At 35.5% G+C, this 23255-nt stretch overlaps 1 protein-coding gene across 1 annotated transcript; it reads right to left on the bottom strand.

Annotated features, from left to right (window-relative positions):
• Positions 1-21465: 21465 nt before the first annotated feature.
• Positions 21466-22452, bottom strand: LOC141659717 (uncharacterized). The gene has a single exon (XM_074466645.1). The coding sequence runs from the start codon at positions 22450-22452 to the stop codon at positions 21466-21468; it is 987 nt and encodes a 328-aa protein (XP_074322746.1).
• Positions 22453-23255: the final 803 nt, after the last annotated feature.

Raw genomic sequence — 23255 nt, 5'->3', positions numbered from 1 at the left:
ATAATAGCTTCACGCTGTTTATAATTCTCTCTTGTGGAGCATGGATAACAACACCAATAGAGCCCATTACACATAAAACAATGGCAACCACACCAAAGATGTGCAGTCTTTCCTTCAAAACAAAATGAGCTAAAATTTCACTACAGTGTTATAAAGATACAAAAAATTAGAACCTCTATTCCAACTCTTTTACATGATAAAATTGAAGAAAAAATTACATCAGCTTCGAAAGCATTAAAATCTAGTTTTGAAAATAAGCACTAGGTCTGAGTAGGTTCATTAACAAAGATCATAGTACCGAAAAACCAAATATTTTCATCCCCAGATATCAGAAAAAAGAAATACAGAGTTTAGGTACACGTAAACCAAGTTTATGCATTATAATCACTCAAGAAAGAGTTCATAACAAGACTATCACGGAATTAATCAGAAGAAACTTACACTAAATAAATCATAACAGTCACTTAAATTTCCAATTGAATAAATCATGAAATCAGCTTTCCTTTTTAACTTTATACAGCGATTTGAATGCGTGAATGCTGATAAGTCTGTATGTGCTTCCTTTGGGTCTGAACCTTGAAGGAGTATCACTAGAATTAAAAAACCCCCAATTTTACAAAATTAGGGTTTCGAATTCAAAAACCCTCAATTTATAAAACTGGTCTTCATGTAGAGAAGATCAGTTCGATTTGAGTATTTGAGTACATAGATAACTTACCGGAGTACAGAGCTTAACAGAGAGATAGTGAGCGGAGTTTAGAGAGATTATGAGTGAGCGGAGAGAGAGAGGTTCGAGAGAGAGATGGGTTGAGAGAGAGTGAGCAGAGAGAAAGACAGATTTTTGTTTTTAGTTTTTAATTTTAGTTTTTAGATTTTAATTGTAAAGTGAGGAATGGGGGGAACAAAAAATTGGTTAAGGGGGGAAATTTTGGGAGGGGGGAATTTTGGAATAGATATGGAGGGGATTTTGACTGACAGGGGAAAATGAAGGTGAGCGCGAATTTTTTTTTTTTTTTTTGTAAAGTTTAGACATTGGTTTAATAATAACTGATGTCTTCAAATAACAAAGACATCAAAAAAACACGGGGTGATGTCATTAAAATTTTTAACATCAGTGGCACCGTCAACCGATGTCTAATGTGTGGTGTCTATTGACATACACTATGAATTTGATAGAATAAATTGTAATATATATATATATATTAAAATATAACATATATTTATTTGGATTCCGATATTATCGGATACGAATATGCCTATATCAGTATCTGTATCCGTAATTATCGAATTCAGATAAGAATAATATCCGCTTTGTTTCGGATACAGATAATATCCGCTTTATTACGGATACGAATGCGAAGTTTTCGAACGAATATCAAATTTTTTGGATCTTTTTGATGGCATATACATAACCTTCAATAATATATATATATATTAAGAAAATTATTAATTTATTATTATTAATGTTAGCATATATAATGATATTACTAAAATTTATTAATATATAAAATTACTCAAAACATATAAAAAGTTCATATGAAAATTTTAAAAATTAATTTCTTAAAAATTAATTAAAATTAATATCTTTTACTTTAATTTGAATTGTGACCACACTATTGTATTATTGTTATAATTTATTTCAGCAATCTATCTATCTTTATATATGTATCTGTAGTATTATATTAAGATAAAAATATTAAAAAATTTATTAGTAGTTGTTCGGTCACTCAAATTCAAAGTCATTAAATATTTTAGATCAAATTGACGAGAACGGTAAAATATAATCCTAATTTTTTTTCAATGGGGAGGTGTAAGGTATGAATACGACTAGTAATATATAAAAATTATAATTAACTATTTATATTTATAAAAATAACAGTGCATTACACATGTTATATACTAGTTATCCATAAAAATTCATTACTTTAAAAAGTTAAAAACACTCACATCATGCATAGGTCATGGGCCAGTATATAAATTTAGCACAATGTAGGCTATTATTGTATTTTTAAAGCAATTCCTTGTCCCACTCCAATTAGTCAATCATCATAATCACACAAGATCTCTATTTTGATTTTATAAATTAGGTCAACTTTTTTGGTTTAGCCAAAGAAGCCCCTTAATCTACTGAACATATAATACAAAATCAGCGGATATAAGAAGTTATATTAAGTCAACAAAACCAAAAACAAATAAGTGATGGATGAGCGTCAAAGCGTATTTAAGTTAAAACTCATAAGCAATGACAAGACAAACAAATGTACAACATCAACTACAAGAAAATGGGTCCCAAATAATGGAATAAAATGGTCGTTAATAGTCTTTGATTATTGGAATGATGTCAAAAGCAACCATCGACCAACTAATGTAGGTCGTTTCAAATCGGGTTAATTTTGAACCAACAGTCGCAAATGATTGACGTTGAGGAGAAACATAGTCGGTTGTTCTAACATTCGAGCTTCTTGATAATTGGCCCCATACGTCATAAATCATATTGGATATATTACCAACTAACTGACCTATATTTTGATTGCAAAAGGTCGGTCAAAAATGTAAAATTATTTACGACCAATTTTGAGTTGTAATTAGACACAAAAAGTTGGTTCATTATATTTGATCATGAATATTATAGTAGGTGATAAGAGACTAAGCAAAAGGGGCCAACTGCTTGGTCGTTTCTATTGAAGGAGATGATTCAAAATGAACTTGAATTCAAACATTTTTTTTGAAGAAAATGTTTGTAAGTAAATTGAACATGATATGAGGCTATTCCCCATGATCGTCTGTAGCTTCGCCACTTTTGATAAACTGCAGCATTAAATAATAAATAAGAAGATTTTTTGTTCGGATCTATTTGAAATTGGTGTTAAATCAGCTTTACTGTCAGAAAAAGTGCAGGTTTTGAAAAGAGAGTTGTAAAAAATAGATTACTACTTGACAATAAATTTAGACGAGAAATATTTTGATGTAAAAATTTTAAAAATAATGTTGCTGGTGAGGTTTTATGATGAAATCAGCATATGATTCCCGTAAAAGCTGAAAAACTATTTTTAAAAGGCATGGGGGCGTCCTAATTATCTAAAAGCAGTATTAGGCCAGAAGTACTTTGTAGAAAAACAGTTTTTGAAATTTATCAAAAAGATATTTTGATGTTATTCAGCAAAAAGCTGATGTTGCAGTGTGCAAAAGCAATCCCTACACACCCATAAATGCCCGCTCGTTTCCTCCCTAATCTAGTTAGCCACAAAAAATTCAAGATTTATGATAAATTAGCACTTTCTTAATAAATTGAAAGCACACTTCAAGATCATAGTCGTGCATAATATATTTGGTACAAATAATTTCCTGTTCGTTAGGTCAATGAAGTTCATTAAATAATCATAGCAAGTATAGTTACTAATATAGGAATAACAGTACAGTTTTCCATCAACGTAAAATATAATGATAAATACATAATCAGCTTTCTCCTCTAGCCACTAAATCGTGCCCCGAGCCGTATTCAACCAGTATATGTACAAAAATAAAAGCATTGTATAAGTTAGTATTGCTGCCTATGAAAAAGATATTGTATAGGTCCAATGAACAAACTTAGAGCTACCTATGAAAAATAAAGTAGTTTAGATTCAATGAAAAAAATTTAGCACATGCTACGTTGTTACTCTTTTAATTTTCTAGTTACCACTTTCAGGAGGTTAGATTGTATTCACTTATTTAACTAGCATTGTATGAATCAATGTAGAGTGTGAGTGGCTCTTCTTTTCAGTTTATTTAAAATACAAAACCCCTGAGCTTTGCTCAAAGACTCTGCAGTTTTTCATCTTATATAAGTTATGTTTACTTCAAATACATTGCCTTATAATATGCAACTCCACAATACAGATCTTAAAAATAATGAAAAAGAAAGGCTCGATATTCTTTTGAAATAATATAAGAATAATGTTTAATCTTTGGTCAAAAAATGGTCAATTTGACTTCTATATAAGGAAATGTGACAACTAAAATTGGATGGAGGAAGTATATCATTAACATACACACTACAACCATAGTAATATGATTATCGGATCTCTTGAAAAATAAACCATAATAATAATAATTATTATTTTTGTTTATTGATTCGAAAAAGGTTAATAAAATGATTTGAAAAAGTTATGCCGTTATGAAGTGCATCTTTCTACTTTTTTTCTCGAATGAGAGTTTTTCTCTCTCCTTGATTGGGAGTATCATCTTGTTCATGTGACAAGTATATCATTCTGTTTTCTCTTGAGTAATTTCCAAATCTTCGTTGGTCGACTTATATGCAAACTTAATGATTGAAAATGAAGAAGAAGGAGGGGTTATAGTTGATAATAACGCAATTACACAGAAGAAAGAATCTTTTGTATTAGTTGGGAGGTTTCTTCAGAGAAGAACATAAACTTCAATGCGATGCAAAATATTTTAGCATCCATATGGAGACCAAAAGAGGGGGTTGAGATTCATGATATAGGGGAGATGCGATATTCTTTTGTGTTCTACCATCCCATGGATGTGCAAAAGGTAGTCGAAGGTGGCCCATGGTCGTTGGAACAAGGGATGTTGGTCTACAAACAAATAATAGGAGGGGAGAATCCAAATGAGGTACCACTGAATGAAGCTGATATATGGGTACAAGTATATGATATTCCCAATGGTTTCATCTCTGAAACTATCTTTCAAAGAATTGGAAATTACATCAGAAGTTATGTTAAATCTGACACGTCAAATCTTAACGGACTATGGAAATAATATTATTGTATCAAAGTTCGAATAGATGTACGTAAGCTGTGAAAGAGGAGAATAAAAATCAAACGAGAAGGAGGCGAATGGAGCTGGATAAACTTTAAATACGAGAGACTTAGTACCTTTTGTTTCGTATGTGGAAGATTAGGCCATTCAGAGAGAGATTGTGATGTGGTGTATGCAAATCCGGGGAAAGAGATGGTACGAGCACATGGTACGTGGTTACGAGCAACAGGAAGGAATACTAAAAATGTTACTGGATCAAGATGGCTGAGAAATGTTGAAGGCGGAAGTAACTGGGAGAAAAGCAGAGGGAAGTCAGGGTCGTTGGCGACCGGAAATGAGATGAAAGTAAGTGCAGCGAAATTCAAGGAATCTGTTGCTGAGAATCCGGAAGATAACGGAAGGATCACAATCACAACACGAAATCAGGAGGTGAAAGATATGGGCGGTAAAATTTTAAATGAGATAGATTTTGAGGGAGAAATTAGGGGAGGGGATAACTTTATCATCGACCCAAAGCGAATGTGCAAAGACAAAGGAATGTTAATAATAGAAGATAATGGGCTAGTAGATATGCAAACAGATGGGCTTTTACAAACTGGTCAGATTGGAATGACAACGGATCCAAAAAACTTGAAAATGGCGGGCTCTAGGGATCAGGCCCGCCTAGTACCATAAGTCTACTCGCATGGAACTGCCGTGGAATGGGCAATCCACGAGCAGTTAGACTCCTCAAGGAGATCATTCAAAACATAGGCCCATTTTAATTTTTCTATCAGAAACAGAAATATTAGTAAAAAAAATAAAATAGAATCTTTGTGTAAGTCTATTAGCTTTGCTGGTTGTTTTGTTATTGATGCTCAAGGGCATGGGGGAGGCTTAGCCCTATTGTGGAAGAATAAAGGAGGAGTAGAGATAAAAGGAAGGTATAATAACTATATCAATTTTGAGGTCATGTGTGAGCAGATTGGTCGATGACGTTATACGGGCTTTTACGGCTACCTAGAAAGAAGCAAACGCCAAGAATCATGGAATTTATTGCGTGATCTTGCATCAAATTTTCTGTTACCTTGGTGTGTTTTAGGTGATTTCAATGATAGGCTATTTAGTTTTGAGAAGTGGGGAGGTCGGCCGCAACCAAAACATCTGCTAGAAGGATTTGGTAAGGCAATTATGGACTGCGTGTGACGACCGAGAATTTTGCGACGTAATTAAGTCAATAAAGTATGATTTATGTGATGTGATTATAAAATATGTGATTTATGTGATGATTAATTGTCCTTATTGTATATTAGCATATGGGAGCGTAGATAGGCGTGTTCCAATTTAAAGAGTCAGCTTAGGAATTAAGCTCTGTAGTCGGGCCGTCAGGTATAACGGAACCCGTCCTAAAAAGGGATTAAAGTATTTAAAATGTGAAATATGTGTTATTATGTGAAATAAATGTTTAAGTGATGTATTGTGTTCTAGTGACGTGTCGGTCGATAATGATATGGTGAAGCGTAATTGAAACGCTGAGCGTCGGGCCGTCAGGCAGAACGTGACCCGATACACAAAAAGAGGAGTAATGATAAAAACGGAATTTTTTTTATGATCAGACATGAATTGTCATGTGTCAGTATATGTGCTTGCTTGTCTGTATGCGTGATTACGTGATCTGTTAATATTTTATGGATTTAAGGGAATCATTTAATTTAGATAAGGTTTATTTAACCTTCGCACATTTTTATAAAATTATCTGAGTAAGATAAAGGCATGAGACTTGTTTTGTTATCTTCGAAATAGTCCTAGAAACTTTCTAAAAATGATTGATGGATTTATTTTGATGATCGTGCATTTTAAATTGATTTTTATGTGATAAAATGCTATTATTAGCACAAACTTGTAAAAATCGTATAAAATCAACTGTACGCTCAAAAGTTTATTATGAGTAATGGTTTGAAAGCTAATTTCGAGATCTACGTCTTAAAATTTTCACTCTCAATAATTTTCTACTTTTCGAGAGGGATAAATTCAATATTCAATTTCTATCTTATTTGAGTAAAAAGAGAAGGTAAATCAAAAATAAAGGGGAATTAGTGAGTTACCAAATTACCCATGCCCCCATATTATATATAAACTCATTCTCTTCCCCTTTCTTTCTTTTCCACCCAACCAATTCTTTCTTTTTCCATTTTCTCATTCTTCTCTCCCTCTTCTCTCTCTCACTCTCGAAGTCTCTCTCTCTCTCTCTCTCTCTCTCTCTCTCTGTTCCTCTCGGTACATCTCTCTTCTTCACTTGATTTTTATGGATTCTTCCATAGAACTTCATCCTTGTTCTATATATAAGCTTTGATCCACTTGCATGTGTGTTTTGGTACTTGTATGCGGATGTGTGTGTATGTGTAGGTTCGGTTGTACCGAGTTCTTGTTTTATAGAATCAAGATGATGTGAATTTATGATGATCATGTCTTGCATGTGTTTGTTGTTGATAGTTTTAGAAGTAATCGGAGGTTTCGTGGTTGGATACACTCGAATGAGGGCACCACCGTGAAGCTACCGCCACTGGTGATGAACTCCGGTGAACCGGTGGTGAGTGATGATGTAATCACTGAGCTCTACCATACCAGAAAACTCATTTTTGATTATTGCATGTGTTATTCTTGAAAAATAAATGTGATTGTTCTTGATGAAATGACTTGTTCATGCATGTTCTTAGTGGTAAATAAAAGATTTGACTAGTTGAGGATTTAGAGAATCAAAATAGAAGTTGCATGTATTGTTTTGCTTGAAAAACGAATGGTTCTTGTTTATTAAGTTGGTTTTATGATGAAAATAAGTTGTTGATTGATAAAAGGATTTTTATGATTGTTTTAAAAGTATTTGGACTTGTGTAATTGATTTGGATGCTAAAGAAATCAAATTTAAGGGTTGCATATTGAGGTTTTGGTTCGGCCTTTGTACTAATAAAAAGGGAATTGGATTTTGTGACTTGATCTTGGTGTAAACTATGTTTAAATGAGATTGCATGTTGGTTTAAAAGAAGAATTAGTGATGCATGTCATTGTTTGGTTCTTGAGTTGTGATTTATGGTTATAGCCGAATGAAAAATGAGTTTAAAAGAGATTGGTTTGATGCTAAGTGAATGCATGCATGATTAATTAGGAAAATTTGATTAGGGTTTAAATCATTAAGTGATGTTTTGATGTGTTATTCGGAAATTGTGGTTAAAATGAGTGTTTGATTTAAGAGATGAACTTGAATTACATGTAAGCATATATGTATAGTTATGGTTCAAATTTTGTTGATTAGAGGAAAATGATTCTTTAAAGGTTTTTGAATGAGTTATGTGTTTATGTGAACTAAGTGAGTATTTGGTTGATTTTGTGGTTGGTATTTGCAATAAGGCCGAATAGGCCCTAAGAGTTAAAAGTCAAAACTTGGTTTTTGATAATCGAAAGAATGATTGGGTATGTATATGTAAATGTTTATGGATTTGATTGTTTAATTATAGTATGTGGTTCGAAGTAAGGAATAAAAGAAAAGGGAATTAAGTTGATTGATTTTAAAAGCTGTAAGTGATAGTTATGGTTGTAAAGATGTAGTGGTGTATGAATTGTGTACCCGTATAAGTTATAATCATTTGATTTAAAGAATAGTCGAGATTAAAGCAAGTATAAGTTGATTATTGAGTATTTATAAAGGCTACGAGAAAAGTATGTGTTATGTGCTATGTGCATGTGTGTATATAAGCTATATTCATATAGTTCGAGTCAAAAGTATAGTCGAGCTATCGTATTGAGTGAACGTTCTGGGAACGAGAGTTGAGAATCTGATTAAGGTTTGGTTTTGATTGTAGATTCGGAGCGTAAGGGCATTCAGGCTAGGAAAGGGAAAGGTATACTAGGTGGCAGTAGTTCAACCTTCAGGAAAGCGAATTCAGGCAAGTAACTCTAATTACTTATGTAGATGGTTATAGAGAGGATATTGTTCATGCTATGTAGAGTATTGAACTATTAAAAGAATGAACCCCTGTTATTGACTTGAGATACCTTGTCTTTGATCTTGTAAAACTGATATTGATAAGCTTATTGATTCAATCCTTTGGTAACCTATCTTCCTGTTCAAATTATTTGTCATACCATGAACTGTTATAAACCCTATAAGTACCTTTACAAATCCTTTGTAATGATGCTACACTCCTTGATCACCATATTCCCTATTGATCCTCGAAACAATTTTGATTATTCTAACTTAAGTACCTTATTATCATTGATTCAAAGGCCCCTAGAATTGCACCTTCTTATCCTTGATTCATTTCCTTAACTTTGATTTCTTGAAATTGAATCTAAGAATGAGTTTTGACTTGAAAGAGTCCGAATGATTTCATATTCTTGGTAATGATAAAATGAATTTAGAAAACCTATTTTTTTCCAACTCAAGGTTTTCCAAACGAATTCCTGATGGATTGGATTGGGACGTATGAGGCTAGTGGGACTAGTCCAGTCATAGTAAGAGGCTAGTGGGGCTAGTCCAGTTTAAGGCTGAAATTATGCCATTTGGTACCTTAAAGACCGGATGGAGGTCTGTACGGGCTGATCACCCGTATCATAATGAAATGAAAGATAAAGTGGTCCAATCAAGGGTTCCGTATTGATTTTAAGAAGGAATTGAAATTTCCTACTCAGTAATTGATTCTTTGAAAATGAAAATGGTTATATTGCTTTGATAAGAGTTGATTGTGATATTGTGAGACTTATAGTTCATGAACCCTAATTTTAATTCTGTTGATCATACAATTGATTCCATATAATGAAAAGATTGTCGCTTTCCATTTGAAAGATCTGTTTTGATCCTTTAATGATTTGTGATGAATGTCGGCTTTCCCCCTGCTTTGAGCCTTGTTCATTGAAAGGCTAAAAATTTCCTTCATAACCCTTTCATAACTTGAAAGATATAAATCTGCCACATAGATCTGATAAAGTAGAATGCCCTGAGATTGATAAAGTATATTGTGGGTTTTATACCGTAGAACTACTTTATAGTTACTTGCTGAGTTTTATACTCATATGTTTTGTTTTAATCTAACCATGGAAGTTAAGCAAGAAGATGGCCAGGCTTAAGCGCACTTCTCGTAAGAGCGTACCTGGCGGTCCCTATCGTGTTGAGGGTTTCCGGTTGCCAGAGCAGGTAGTAGTGTTTTTGAGTGAGCAAGCGCTTAGCCAGAGAGTTGTAAAGATATAATGGGTTATCTGTCGGTTCCAAGCCGGGATCAACTATGTATATTTGAATTTATTTTGGGGTTGTAAGTTATATTTTATGATTGGTAGTTGTAATCTTGTCTCATACTTTATCCTGTTTGATCCTGTTAGTAGGCAATCGGGGTATATGCTCATTTAATTAGTAGATTAGAGGTGTGTGGGTCCTCATTTCCTAACTCTGAGATTGAAGGCATCACACTGCGGGCTTGAGGATCTTGGTTTTTATGGGAGTGAGTATACATGGGAGAAATCATGAGGGACTTCGATATGGATACAAGAGAGATTGGATAGGGGCTTTGCAAATCAGGGATGGAGACAGTTGTTCCCAAGCGCCGAGATTATGGTGCTTGATGTTACTACTTCAGACCATTTACCTCTAATCCTTCAGTTAAATTCACAGGTTTATATGCCTAAGTCCAGAAGGTTTAAATTTGAAAATATATGGATTCGAGATGTCGAATGTCTAAACTTAATACAGAATAGCTGGAACACACCTGATGAGGGAAGCATCTTAGAGAAAATTGAGTACTGTTGTTTAAAGTTGGAAGAATGGGGTGGAGGTAAGGTGAAATAACTTCATAGGAGTATTAAAAACTGTAGGGGTCTATGAGAAAGTTCAGTTCACGACGAGATAAGTATGGTGTGCAAATATATAATGAAGCCAGGGGGAATTTTAAAGTTGTTGGAACGCCAAGAAATTTACTGGAAGTAACGGTCAAAACAGTTTTGGCTGCGTGAAGGGGACCAAAATACCCGATTTTTCCATAATTATGTATCAGGGTGAAAAAAGAATAATCATATATCCAGGCTTAAAGATAAGAATGGAGATTGGATAGAGAGAGGGGATAATCACAGACTATTTCTCAGAGTTGTTTACATCGCCGCTGACAACAGGATACTTGTCTAATAGAGAAAAGGTGCAACAGGTTTCAGAAGAGCAAAACGCACAACTACTGCAGCCTATTTCCAATGAAGAAGTAAAGGAGGCTGTATTTTCAATGCATGCAGAAAAGGCACCAGGGTATGATGGGTTAAATCCAGGATTTTATCAAGCTTATTGGAACATAATTGAGAATGATGTGGTGGCTTTCTGCCAACATTTTTTTGAAACACGAGAATTACAAGTGGAGTTCAACCATACTTTAGTGTGCTTGATTTCGAAGGTGAAAAAACCACAACAAATGACTGAACTGCGCCCGATTTCATTGTGTATTGTCCTATTCAGAATTTTGTCTAAGGTTCTGGAAAATAGATTGAAGGGGTGTTTACCAACACTAATATCAACTAATCAGAGTGCATTTATTGAGGGAAGATTATTAACCGCTAATGCACTGATTGCTTTCGAAGTGAATCATTATATTAAACAGCGGACTCAAGGGGTAAATGGTGTGGCTGAGCTAAAGATTGATGTATCCAAAGCGTATGACAGACTTGAATGAGATTTTATTGAAGGAATGCTGATAAAGTTTGGATTTCATGAATTATGAATCAATAGAATCATGACCTGTATTAAGACTGTGACTTACAGTTTTACTCAATATGGGCAGATTTTTGGTGATGTGAGACCTCAAAGAGGGATTCGACAAGGGGACCCAATCTCTCCATATCTATACATTCTTTGTGCTGAAGCTCTTAGTTCAATCATTAAACGACACGAAGAGGTAGGGCTAATTTATGGATGTGTTATCGCTAGAGGGGCAACACCTGTTTCACACTTATTATTTGCGGATGATTGCTACTTTTTCTTTAAATCAGTTGAATCAGAAGCAAGGGTGATGAGAAGTATTATACCGCGATATGAGGAGTTATCTGGACAAGCCGTGAACTTTAACAAATCTGCGATCACTTTTAGTTCGAATACATCTACACAAAATCGAGAAGTCATTTATGGCATTGTAGAGGTTGAAGAAAGTAGGAGCCCAGGAAATTATTTGGGGATACCGATGGCAGTGGGTAATCGAAAGAATGAAGTATTTAATTTTTTGAGTGGTTGAGTTCGGTAGAAATTGCAAGGATGGGAGAATCAAACACTATCAAAAGCAGGGAAATGCCTTCTTTTAAAAACAGCAGCGCAGTCCGTACCCAATTTCTGGATGAATTTAATGCTCATTCCAACTGATGTGTGTAACACGATTCAACGCCAAATGAATGGCTTCTGGTGTAAAAGTGGAAATAATGGTAAGGGAGTGCGCTGGATGGCCTGGGATAGACTTTGTATTGTAAAAGAAGCGGGAGGTTTGGGATTTAAAAACCTTAAGCAGTTTAATCTTGCAATGTTAGAAAAGCAAAGTTGGCGATTACAAAATAACATGAACCCTCTTGTTACCAGCATCATGAAGGCAATATATTTTCCAGGTACATATTTTTAAATGCAAAACTTGGAAACAATCCAAGCTATATGTGGAGAAGTATTATGGCGGCTCAGGATGTGGTGAAACAAGGTTGCCGAAGAAGTATTGGTATGAGAGAAGATACATTTGTGTGGAAAGTCCCTTGGCTGTCATCACTACAAGAAAAAAGTCCATAGACATCGCTTTTTGACCGATGTCTATGCTGTTTCACAACCGATGTTGATGTCGGTGATGTCTATTCTAGACATCGGTGGATACCCGATGTCTATACTCGATTAGACATCGATTTTAGTTAAAAAATAGATGTTTATGTGTTGATTATTTACATAAAATGCTATAAATAAATTATTTAATAACTAAATTACACCTAATTAAACATGTTAAACACATCATGAGCTATATTTTTTGTCACAAAAACATCGATAATTTTGACAGAGGTGATGTAAAATGGCATATTAAACATCTGTTTCTTTAATGAAAGGTGATGTCTAATTTAGCGTATAGACATCACTTTTTTCTAGAATGAAGTGATGTCTATGTATCATTTAGACTTGAACATGTTAGTCTTTCACATCAGTTATTTGTCTGAAACTGATGTACATTACGTTTTTTGACATCAGTTTTGTTTGGTTAAAAGTGATGCTTATAATGTCACTTGACATCAGTTTTATCTTAAACAAAGTGATTTCTATGTTTCATTTAGACTTGAACCTGAATTTCTTTGACATCAGTGTTTTACCTTAAAGTGATGTACATTATCTTTTTTGGCATCAGCTTTTCTTATATACATGTCAAGTGCTAAACACTGCTAACACGAAAAGAAATAAACAAGATTTATGTAAGACCATGTAAACGGGTAGCCAGTATATTGAAAATTTCTTCAATCAGTAGTAATATCTCTTAAACTCTCTCCTGCATAGCAGGTTTACTATACATACACCTAAACACTAATGACCATAAAAGTAAGACATGATATATATGAACGATTAGTTGCCTAACATTTACAGATAAAACTCAGATGCCACTGAGTTATTCTGTACTCGTCTTTCATATTATCTTCTAAAAGAGCTCCATTAACTGCTGGACAACATCTGATGATCAAGGAAAGTAAACACTGCATGTTATTAACTTTATACAAGCAAAGTTTATCCAAAAGTATAATGATCGTAAGTTATATACCTATTGCATAGCCAGTAATGTTTAGTCCAGTAATAATAGACTCCAGAAATATTACAGTTGAAAGAGCAATCAATATCCAATCTTTCAGAATACCGGCAACTTGAATGGTCACTGCTTCGGTTCGACCAATCACTAAGAAAATTGAGAAGTTCAATGCTAGCGCACAAATGGCATTGGAAAAAAAATCCAGAAGTTGAACTTAATCTGAGAGACTTCCATTCCAGGCTGCTCCAAGAAGTACCAATTAAGGTACAAACAGAAATGTGAAACTGCAAGTGAGAAATATTGCAATATAGAAATTACCTAACGGAAACATGGTAGCTTCATGAACTGAACAATGCTTTCTTCTAAAAGTAAAAAAAGGCAATTTACAGGAAATATCACCCCATCACAGAGTTGGATACAATTTACAGGCAATTTACAAGTGTAAATTTTGTTCAAATCACATACTCAGGGCTTTAAGCATCTGAATGAAAGCCACAGATATATGCAAGTATGTCGTGTTACCAAACCTGTGTCAATAATAAAAGTGAACATTACGGTTTAAAATACAGATAATGTTGGTCAACTTGAGATAAAATGGAATTTACAATGCATGTTATAAAATGTTATATATCTGGACAATAAATTGGCACATTCAACACTCTGCACACATACCTTTAAGTACAGAGGACGGTGTCTGGAACTCCTGCCAGACATGCTGCGATGAAGTGAGATCTATATTCATAGACTTTGCAGCAAGATATGCAGCTCCGGCAGCAATCTGATAAGGTTTAAATTGTAGCCAAAGGGAGCTCCTAAGCCTACAAAAAGAAACTTAAAGTCAGACTAGCAATAAATTTATCTTTCTTGAACAATGCTCAAATAAAGAATTGGACATAAAACAAATCATCTGAGATGATACAATCTCCTGCAACATAGTGCAATGCCACTTAATATACAAACCACATCAGCTTCAGACATTTTCTTAAATTAATTAGTGACCCTCCACGAATTCTGTTACATCGATCTGTACCAAGAAAAACTCATTTACTCATAATTATGTTAAATTTATATTAAAGTATGATAAGTATATCTGCTAACTGCAACAAAAAATGATGGTTAGCAGATACTTGCATTCTTAATTCCAGGGGTATCAACTTCTTGCATTCCAGCTAATCCTTTGCTGAGGAGACTGTTTATATATGAGAATATCAAGTTGCAACGTTTTAGAATAAACTCACAAAGATAAAATCACATGTTATGGCGAACCAATGTTATACTTTTAAAATTAATCAGAAATGAAATCGAGAAATGGTATTATCCAGTAGATGGGAAGAACCAGCAGAATTGTGAACATTAAGTAATAAGTTCACGGCTGCTATAGTATATACCTAGCACGAAAGACGACTCCAAGCATCCAGTCATTTGTAGAATATGCATTCACAAATCTTCCAGACAAAACCTGCAAAAGAACTGATCTATGAATTTAAAGGGAAACATAATGGATCACCAAGACAGATCGTTTATAAATAAAAAAGTAGGATATTACCTTCATTGCTTCTTCCCAGTTTTCACCTTTAATAGAAAGAGGTGAACCAAGGAGAAAAACTCTTTCAACCAGCTGAGGTGTAAGTATTCATTGTAATTGCATTAGAACAGTTCAGGCTAGCATAAATGAAAAGGAAAAAGAGTTTATGTCCCTGAAGATACCATCACAGTCAGCTTTAGCCAGAGTTTCAAGACACTTGAAAATTACTCGTGCTCCAAGCGAAAACCCTATTAGCGTAACAGGCCTGAAATGTAGTTGGACACAATATATATGAAATTTTAAACAACTAACCATGAACGTATAATAGTTAACGCAACTTGTTCTATCATGGATATTTTTTACTGCTCCTGGCTGTAAATTTAGGAGAGCAGATAAATGAAAAGAAATGTTGTAATGGGGAGGAGACTCTTGAATCATTGAGCACTGGACACGCAGACTAAAATGAAAACATTGACTTGTTTTTAGTATTTAACTACAGGTGGGCATTTGCGGATGACAGAGCAATGTAAACACGAATTTCAACTTTCCATACAATGGAAAGCAAACTGCAACAATCTATGAGAAACCATCTGCAGCAATTCATAGCCAAGAAACATAAAAAAAATGCATAGACTATAACTTGTCAATTGGTTACCTGGCTGTAATGCTAAATGCCACAATAGCTTCACGATGTTTATAATTCTCTCTTGTGGAGCATGGATAACAACACCAATAGAGCCCATTACACATAAAACAATGGCAACCACACCAAAGATGTGCAGTCTTTCCTTCAAAACAAAATGAGCTAAAATTTCACTACAGTGTTATAAAGATACAAAAAATTAGAACCTCTATTCCAACTCTTTTACATGATAAAATTGAAGAAAAAATTACATCAGCTTCGAAAGCATTAAAATATAGTTTTGAAAATAAGCACTAGGTCTGAGTAGGTTCATTAACAAAGATCATAGTACCGAAAAACCAAATATTTTCATCCCCAGATATCAGAAAAAAGAAATACAGAGTTTAGGTACACGTAAACCAAGTTTATGCATTATAATCACTCAAGAAAGAGTTCATAACAAGACTATCACGGAATTAATCAGAAGAAACTTACACTAAATAAATCATAACAGTCACTTAAATTTCCAATTGAATAAATCATGAAATCAGCTTTCCTTTTTAACTTTATGCAGCGATTTGAATGCGTGAATGCTGATAAGTCTGTATGTGCTTCCTTTGGGTCTGAACCTTGAAGGAGTATCACTAGAATTAAAAAACCCCCAATTTTACAAAATTAGGGTTTCGAATTCAAAAACCCTCAATTTATAAAACTGGTCTTCATGTAGAGAAGATCAGTTCGATTTGAGTATTTGAGTACATAGATAACTTACCGGAGTACAGAGCTTAACAGAGAGATAGTGAGCGGAGTTTAGAGAGATTATGAGTGAGCGGAGAGATAGAGGTTCGAGAGAGAGATGGGTTGAGAGAGAGTGAGCAGAGAGAAAGACAGATTTTTGTTTTTAGTTTTTAGATTTTAATTGTAAAGTGAGGAATGGGGGGAACAAAAAATTGGTTAAGGGGGAAATTTTGGGGGGGGAATTTTGGAACAGATATGGAGGGGATTTTGACTGACAGGGGAAAATGAAGGTGAGCGCGAATTTTTTTTTTTTTTTTGTAAAGTTTAGACATTGGTTTAATAATAACTGATGTCTTCAAATAACAAAGACATCAAAAAAACACGGGGTGATGTCATTAAAATTTTTAACATCAGTGGCACCGTCAACCGATATCTAATGTGTGATGTCTATTGACATTTTTCTTGTAGTGCATGTGCTGGAAATGGGTCCATATCAACAAGTATGCCTCCAGATTTGGAAAACACAAAAGTCTCTAATATAATGGAAATGCATGAAAAGCGATAGGATGATGAAGTTTTAGATGATATATTAAATAGTAAGGATGCCCAGCTGATTAGAAAAATCCCTGTGCCGATAACGGATAGACAAGATTGATGGTTCTGGTTATTTGATAGAAAAGGGGAATTCACAGTTAAAAGTTGCTACCGTAAACTGGTGGGGGAATGCAGTACGGCTGATGCAACCTTATGGAAGAAATTATGGTCCTTAAAGGTACCTTGGAAGATTAAAGTTTTCTTATGGCGGACGTGTAGATCATGCTTACCAACTTCTGTAGCATTTCTTGAGAAGAGAGTAAATATAGAAAGCAAATATGCTTGGTGTCGTGTGGGAGATGAAGATACAATACATGTCTTGTTTGAGTGTATTTTTGCGAAGAAAGTATGGGAAGCTACTAGCATGGGTCACTGGGTTCAACCTACATCAGGAGACACGAGTTTAGCTCTATTCAAGCGGCTATTCACCAGTGGAACGAAGGAACAGTGTGTTTTATTAGCTTTGATCTGTTGGAGCATCTGGAACCGGCGTAACAAGTGGGTGTGGAACAAAATTGATGTGTCTGTGCTTGGCACTCAAAGCTCTACAATGAACCTATTAGCAGATTGGAAGACAGCACAAACGGAAGGTGCCCGGGGCAAGGCCGTGATGAACTCAAGTTTGAGAAGGTGGAAGGTACCACGAGGATGGGTCAAGGTGAATATTAATGCGACTACTTTTGAAAATTAAAAACAAGTATGATTTAAAATTTATTGACCAGAGGAAACAACTCTCTCTTTCATTTCATTCAACTTGATTTCATTACAAATGATAAGACTCCCTTATAATAAGATACCCAACACCTGGACCACTTGTCCTTAGACTATGAGCTAACTGAAAGGCTAACTGCCAACATAAGACAACTACCAACATAAGACAAGATAAAGACAGCTAGCAACATACCCATATCAACCTGGGATCATGTTCACATAATTAGAAAATATAAATGGGCTTAAGGCATACTGGACTAAATAGAGAGAGCATAAATATGAGCTTTAACACTCCCCCTCAAGCTGAGTGTGCTGGAATATGTACACCAAGCTTGCTAAGTAGGAACTGGTGTTGATCTATAGTTAACACTTTAGTGAACACATCAGCTACCTGTTCAGTGGTAGAGATGTAGGTGAGATTAATTTGACCTGCAATAGCCTTCTTCCTAATGAAGTGATAATCGATCTCTACGTGCTGGGCCTTCTCATGATGAACCGGGTTGGCAGCAATAGCCAAGGCCGCTTTGTTGTCACAAAATATAGTAGTAGAACCCAAGTGTGTAAGGCCCAAATCTTTTAACAGCTGCTTCACCCAAAGTACTTCACATACTGTCATTGGTAATGATTGATATTCCGCTTCTGCTGTTCATTTGGCCACCAATGATTGTTTTTAGATTTCCAGGCTATAGGAGATTTGCCCAGCATGATGCAAAACCCAGTTGTTGATCTTCTAGAATTTGGGCATCCTGCCTAATCACTATCACAATAAGCTTACAATTCAGCTGCAGATTGGGCGGCAAGAAGGATACCTTGTTCTTTTGAGCTGGCCAAATACCTTAGTACTCTTTTTGCAGCTTGAAAGTGGACAAAGGTAGGGTTGTGCATAAACTGACTGAGAACATGGATAGTGAATGCAATATCTCGTCTTGTAATTGTGAGGTATATTAACTTACCGACAAGCTTTTGATACATATCAGGTTGTGGAAGAAGTTCACCTGCAGTAGCAATCAGCTTCACATGTGTGTCCATTGGCAATTTCAATGGCTTGCACTTAATCATTTTGAACTCCTCAAGAATATCATTGATGTACTTCCTTTGAGATAATAATATGCCCTGAGAACTTCTGTCAACTTCAATCCCTAAAAAGTACCCGAGCTCTCCTAAATCTTTCATCTTGAATTGAGAACTGAGAAATTTCTTTCTTTCTTCAATAAAACACATATTGTTGCCAGTAACTAATAAATCATCAACCTAGGCTAAGACAACTGTAAATTTTTCACCTTCTTGTTTAGTGAAAAGTGTGTTATTTGCCTTGGACTGAGAAAACCCATTCTGTAGGAGAGCTGAACTAAGCTTATCGAACCACAACCTCAGTGATTGTTTAGGACCATAAAGTGTCTTAAGCAATCTACAAACTTTTGATTGTAGAATAGGCTGACCAGTGTATTTTCCTGGAGCTTTAATATCAAACCTAAAGCTAGCTCCTTCATATCCCGGTGGGAATTTCATATACACCACTTCTTCTAATGTGCCAAGTAAAAAAGCATTTTCACATCCATTTGATGTGTAAACCATCCTTGAATAACAGCTACAGCCAATAATGATCTCACCGTAGTTAATTTTGCTACAGGAGCAAACGTCTGGTCATAATCAACCCCTTATTTTTGTTTGTTTCCAAGTATCACCAGTCTTGACTTGTATCTGGTGCTTTGCCTTTGTGGATCAAATTTGGTGGTGTACAACCACTTACTTCTTATAACAGTTTTTCCAGCAGGCAAATTAGTAATCTCCCAGGTATTGTTGCTCTCCAATGCATCTAATTCTTCATTCATAGCTTGTAACCAGTGGCTGTGAACAACTGCTTCTTTGAAGTATTTTGGATCTGGTGCTTTTAAAACAGAATTCAGAAAGCAAGAAAACTGAGAAGTGACTTGAGTCTCATTGACTTTTCTTATACAATTTGCAGTCACCTGATAATCGTTATGCCATGAGGGTGTTCTGTGCTCTATGCTAGACCTTCGACTAATTGGATGATCTTCAGAGTTTTCGGTCTCTAATATTAACTCATAATGGCTGGTAATTTCTTGATTCTGATACTCAGAGTCAGCTTCAATTGTATAATTCTGAGGCTCGGTGTCATCCTATATGCCTTGAGTATCTCTGACTTCTCCTTGATGTGCCTTTGTGCCTTTAGCAGAGGTGGATGAAAAAACATGATAATGATAGATTGCTTCATAAATCCTTACATCTCTGGAGATGAAATTCACAACAATGAGCAAATTTTGCAGTCTATGTAATTTTTGTGATGGAGAGTAGCCTAAAAACACACAAGGAATGCCCCTAGCTTGAAATTTATCCTTGATTCTACTAGGATTATAAGCAAAGGCCAGGCATCCAAAGCATTTCAGATGTCCATATCCTGGTTGTTTCCCATACAACAACTCATAGGGGGTTTTACCTTTCAGAATTACACTAGGCAGCCTATTAGTGATGTGTGTTGCAGCAAGAATGCAATCTCCCCAAAACTTGAGTGGTAAAGCAGCTTGAAATCTTACAACTCTAGCCATCTCAAGTATATTTCTATGTTTTCTTTCAGCCCTTCCATTTTGTTGTGGCCTGTCATGACATGAAGTCTGGTGTATAATTCCTAGTTTGTCGAAGAAATCTTTGCAATTATAATCATCAAACTCAAGAGCATTATCAGACCTGATGGTCTTCACCTTTCGTCCAAAGTGGTTTCTCGTCATTCTTACAAAACTCTTAATAGCATTGAAGGCTTCAGATTTGAGTTTGATTAAGTGCACCTGAAGTTACTCTCGAAAAATCATCTACAAAGGTGAGAAAGTACGTGAATTTCCCCTGTACTGCACCTTATAAGGCTCCCATGTGTCAATGTGAACTAGATCAAATATTTTACTTGCTCTTGACTCACTTTTGGTAAAAGGTAGCTTAGTGAACTTTGCTAATGGACAAGCTAAGCATATATCTTGACTTTCCTTCATAATGTTGATCTTATCAATCATCATTATTCTATCCATAGGGGTGTGCCCTAATCTTTGGTGCCATAATGTCTCCTTACTCAGTTTTGGAACATCTTTGACAACAACAGGAAAGTTCTCAGCACAATTAATAGATATAGCCACCTTAGTGTCACATTTCTTTGTTTTGTCCTTATCTGTCATAGTTAGAGCCTGAGACCTAATATTTTTCAAAGTTTCCAAGATGGGCTCATTAATCAAGTAATAGAGGCCATTATCTCCTTTCCCAATTCCTCTAACCTTGTTTGATACACTATCCTGAATAATACAGTATTTATCATATAACACTACACTGCATTTTTCATCCAAGCATAGTTTATTCACAGATAGCAAGTTATGCTTAAATGTAGGGATATAAAGTACATTCTTCAGTTCTAAACTATTATTTAAACTCACATTTCCACTATGTGTAATCTGGGATGTCTCACCAGTTGGTAAGTTAATCTGAGAGTTATTATTACACATAGCAGTATACTTCAGAACATTAAACATACCGGTCATATGGTCAGAGGCACCAAAATCTATGATCCATTCAGAATTTTTACTAGAATCAGTAAAGTAGCATGAGACCATACCTGCATAATTGCATTAAATTTAATCATCTATGTCACCTCCCCCTTTTGAAGAGGTTGGTAACATCCGCAAGAGTTGTTCAAGCTGCTGAGAAGTGATGGTGGGAGTACTGCTAGAGACAGACTGAGCATCATGTTGCATCTGACCCTATGCATTTGCTGCAATTCGAGAACCAGTATTGGACCTCCCCCTTTTCCAGCTTTGCTGTTGATTACTTCTACATCTGCCTTTATTGCCTCTACCAGTGAAAGCAGGTAAGCTCTGTGGCATAGATCGTACATGCCAGGCCGGATAACCCACAATAGTCCAACATTTATCTGAAGTGTGCCTAGGCTTGCCAAAAACCCCACATGTTGTTGATGGAGTAGTTTGAACATTTGTAAAGGCACCCAAAATGCCTTTACTGAACATCACCAAACCCTCTAATTCATCTTTAGCTTCTCCAAGGCCCTCCCTTTGAGCTTCTTCTTGTTCCAGATAACCACATGTCGTCTCGACAGAAGGAAGAGCAGGCATCATAAGGAGTTCACTCCTTTGGGCCCCATATTTTTCATCCAATCCATTCAAGAACTGGACCAATTTTTGTTCTTCCCTTTGTGTAGTGAGAGCACTGAGCATACTTGTGATTTCTGTGGTTGTTTTAGCGATTGCTGGAAGAGATGTTAAGGATTCCAACTCCTCCCAAAGTGCTCTCATGTGAGTGTAGTACTCACTGAAGTGTTTGTCGTGTTGCTTGGATTCATACAGCTCCTTGTTGAGCTTGTACTTTCTGGACCCATTGGTAAGAGCAAATTGTTGTTCAAGATGATTCCAAGTCTGGTGAGCATCACTCACAAACATAATAGAATGCTTGATAGAATCTGAATCAGACCCCAATATCCAAGAGATAATCATGTTATTACATGTATCCCATGCCTCACTCATTATAGGGTCAGTAGCATCTTTAATGATGGTACCAGTGACAAACCCTAACTTTCTTTTTGAAGAAAGAGCAATTTCCATAGATCTCTTCCGCGATCTATAATTAGATGAGCCTTGAAGCTTATCAATGGCCATAAAGTTATTTCCATCAGAGGGATGCAGGTACAAAGGACTTGATACCTCTATGGTTGTTTTAGGTGGTGTTGTTTCCATCTTTATTCTATGTAACTATAAGGGAAGCTACAAGAATAAAGAGTTTAGATATAGAATTAAGATTATAGAAAATAAAGTAAGAAACTGGGCAAATATCTGGGTGCTATACTACCCATAGCTCTGATACCATAAAAACAAGTATGATTTAAAAGTTATTTCCTAGAGGAAACAGCTCTCTCTTTCATTTCATTCAACCTGATTTCATTACAAAAGATAAGGCTCCCTTATAATAGGATACCCAACACCTGGACCACTTGTCCTTAGACTCTGAGCTAACTGAAAGGCTAACTGCCAACATAAGACAGCTACTAACATAAGACAAGACAAAGACAACTAGCAACATACCCATATCAACCTGGGATCATGTGCACATAATTAGAAAATATAAATGGGCTTAAGGCCTACTGGACTAAATAGAGAGAGCATAACTATGGGCTTCAACAAAAATATATCAGCTATCAGTGTTGGAGGAGTAATCAGGGACGATAATGGAGGCTTTTTACGAGCTATGTACATGAAGGTGGAAGGGTCGTGGACACCCAGAGAAGCAGAAGCATTAAGTTTAAAGGAAGTCATATCCTGGGTGAAACGTCATAGACATACAAGATGCATTTTCGAGACAGATTCAAAACTCCTTGCTGATACATGTAATGGTGATACAGGAAGATCTTATTTCCACTCTATTGTAAGAGATTGTGTTGAGTTCTTTAAGCACTTCGAAAGGGTGCTAGTGCAATTTGTGCATAGGTCTGCAGCAAATGAAGTTGCTCATGTGTTAGCAAGCAAAAGTGTCTCATTCTATG

Source organism: Apium graveolens, chromosome 5 (assembly GCF_009905375.1).
Source record: "Apium graveolens cultivar Ventura chromosome 5, ASM990537v1, whole genome shotgun sequence".
NCBI lineage: Eukaryota > Viridiplantae > Streptophyta > Magnoliopsida > Apiales > Apiaceae > Apium > Apium graveolens.
The sequence above is the reverse complement of the archived record's forward strand: the minus strand, read 5'-3'. Positions and strand labels throughout refer to the sequence as shown.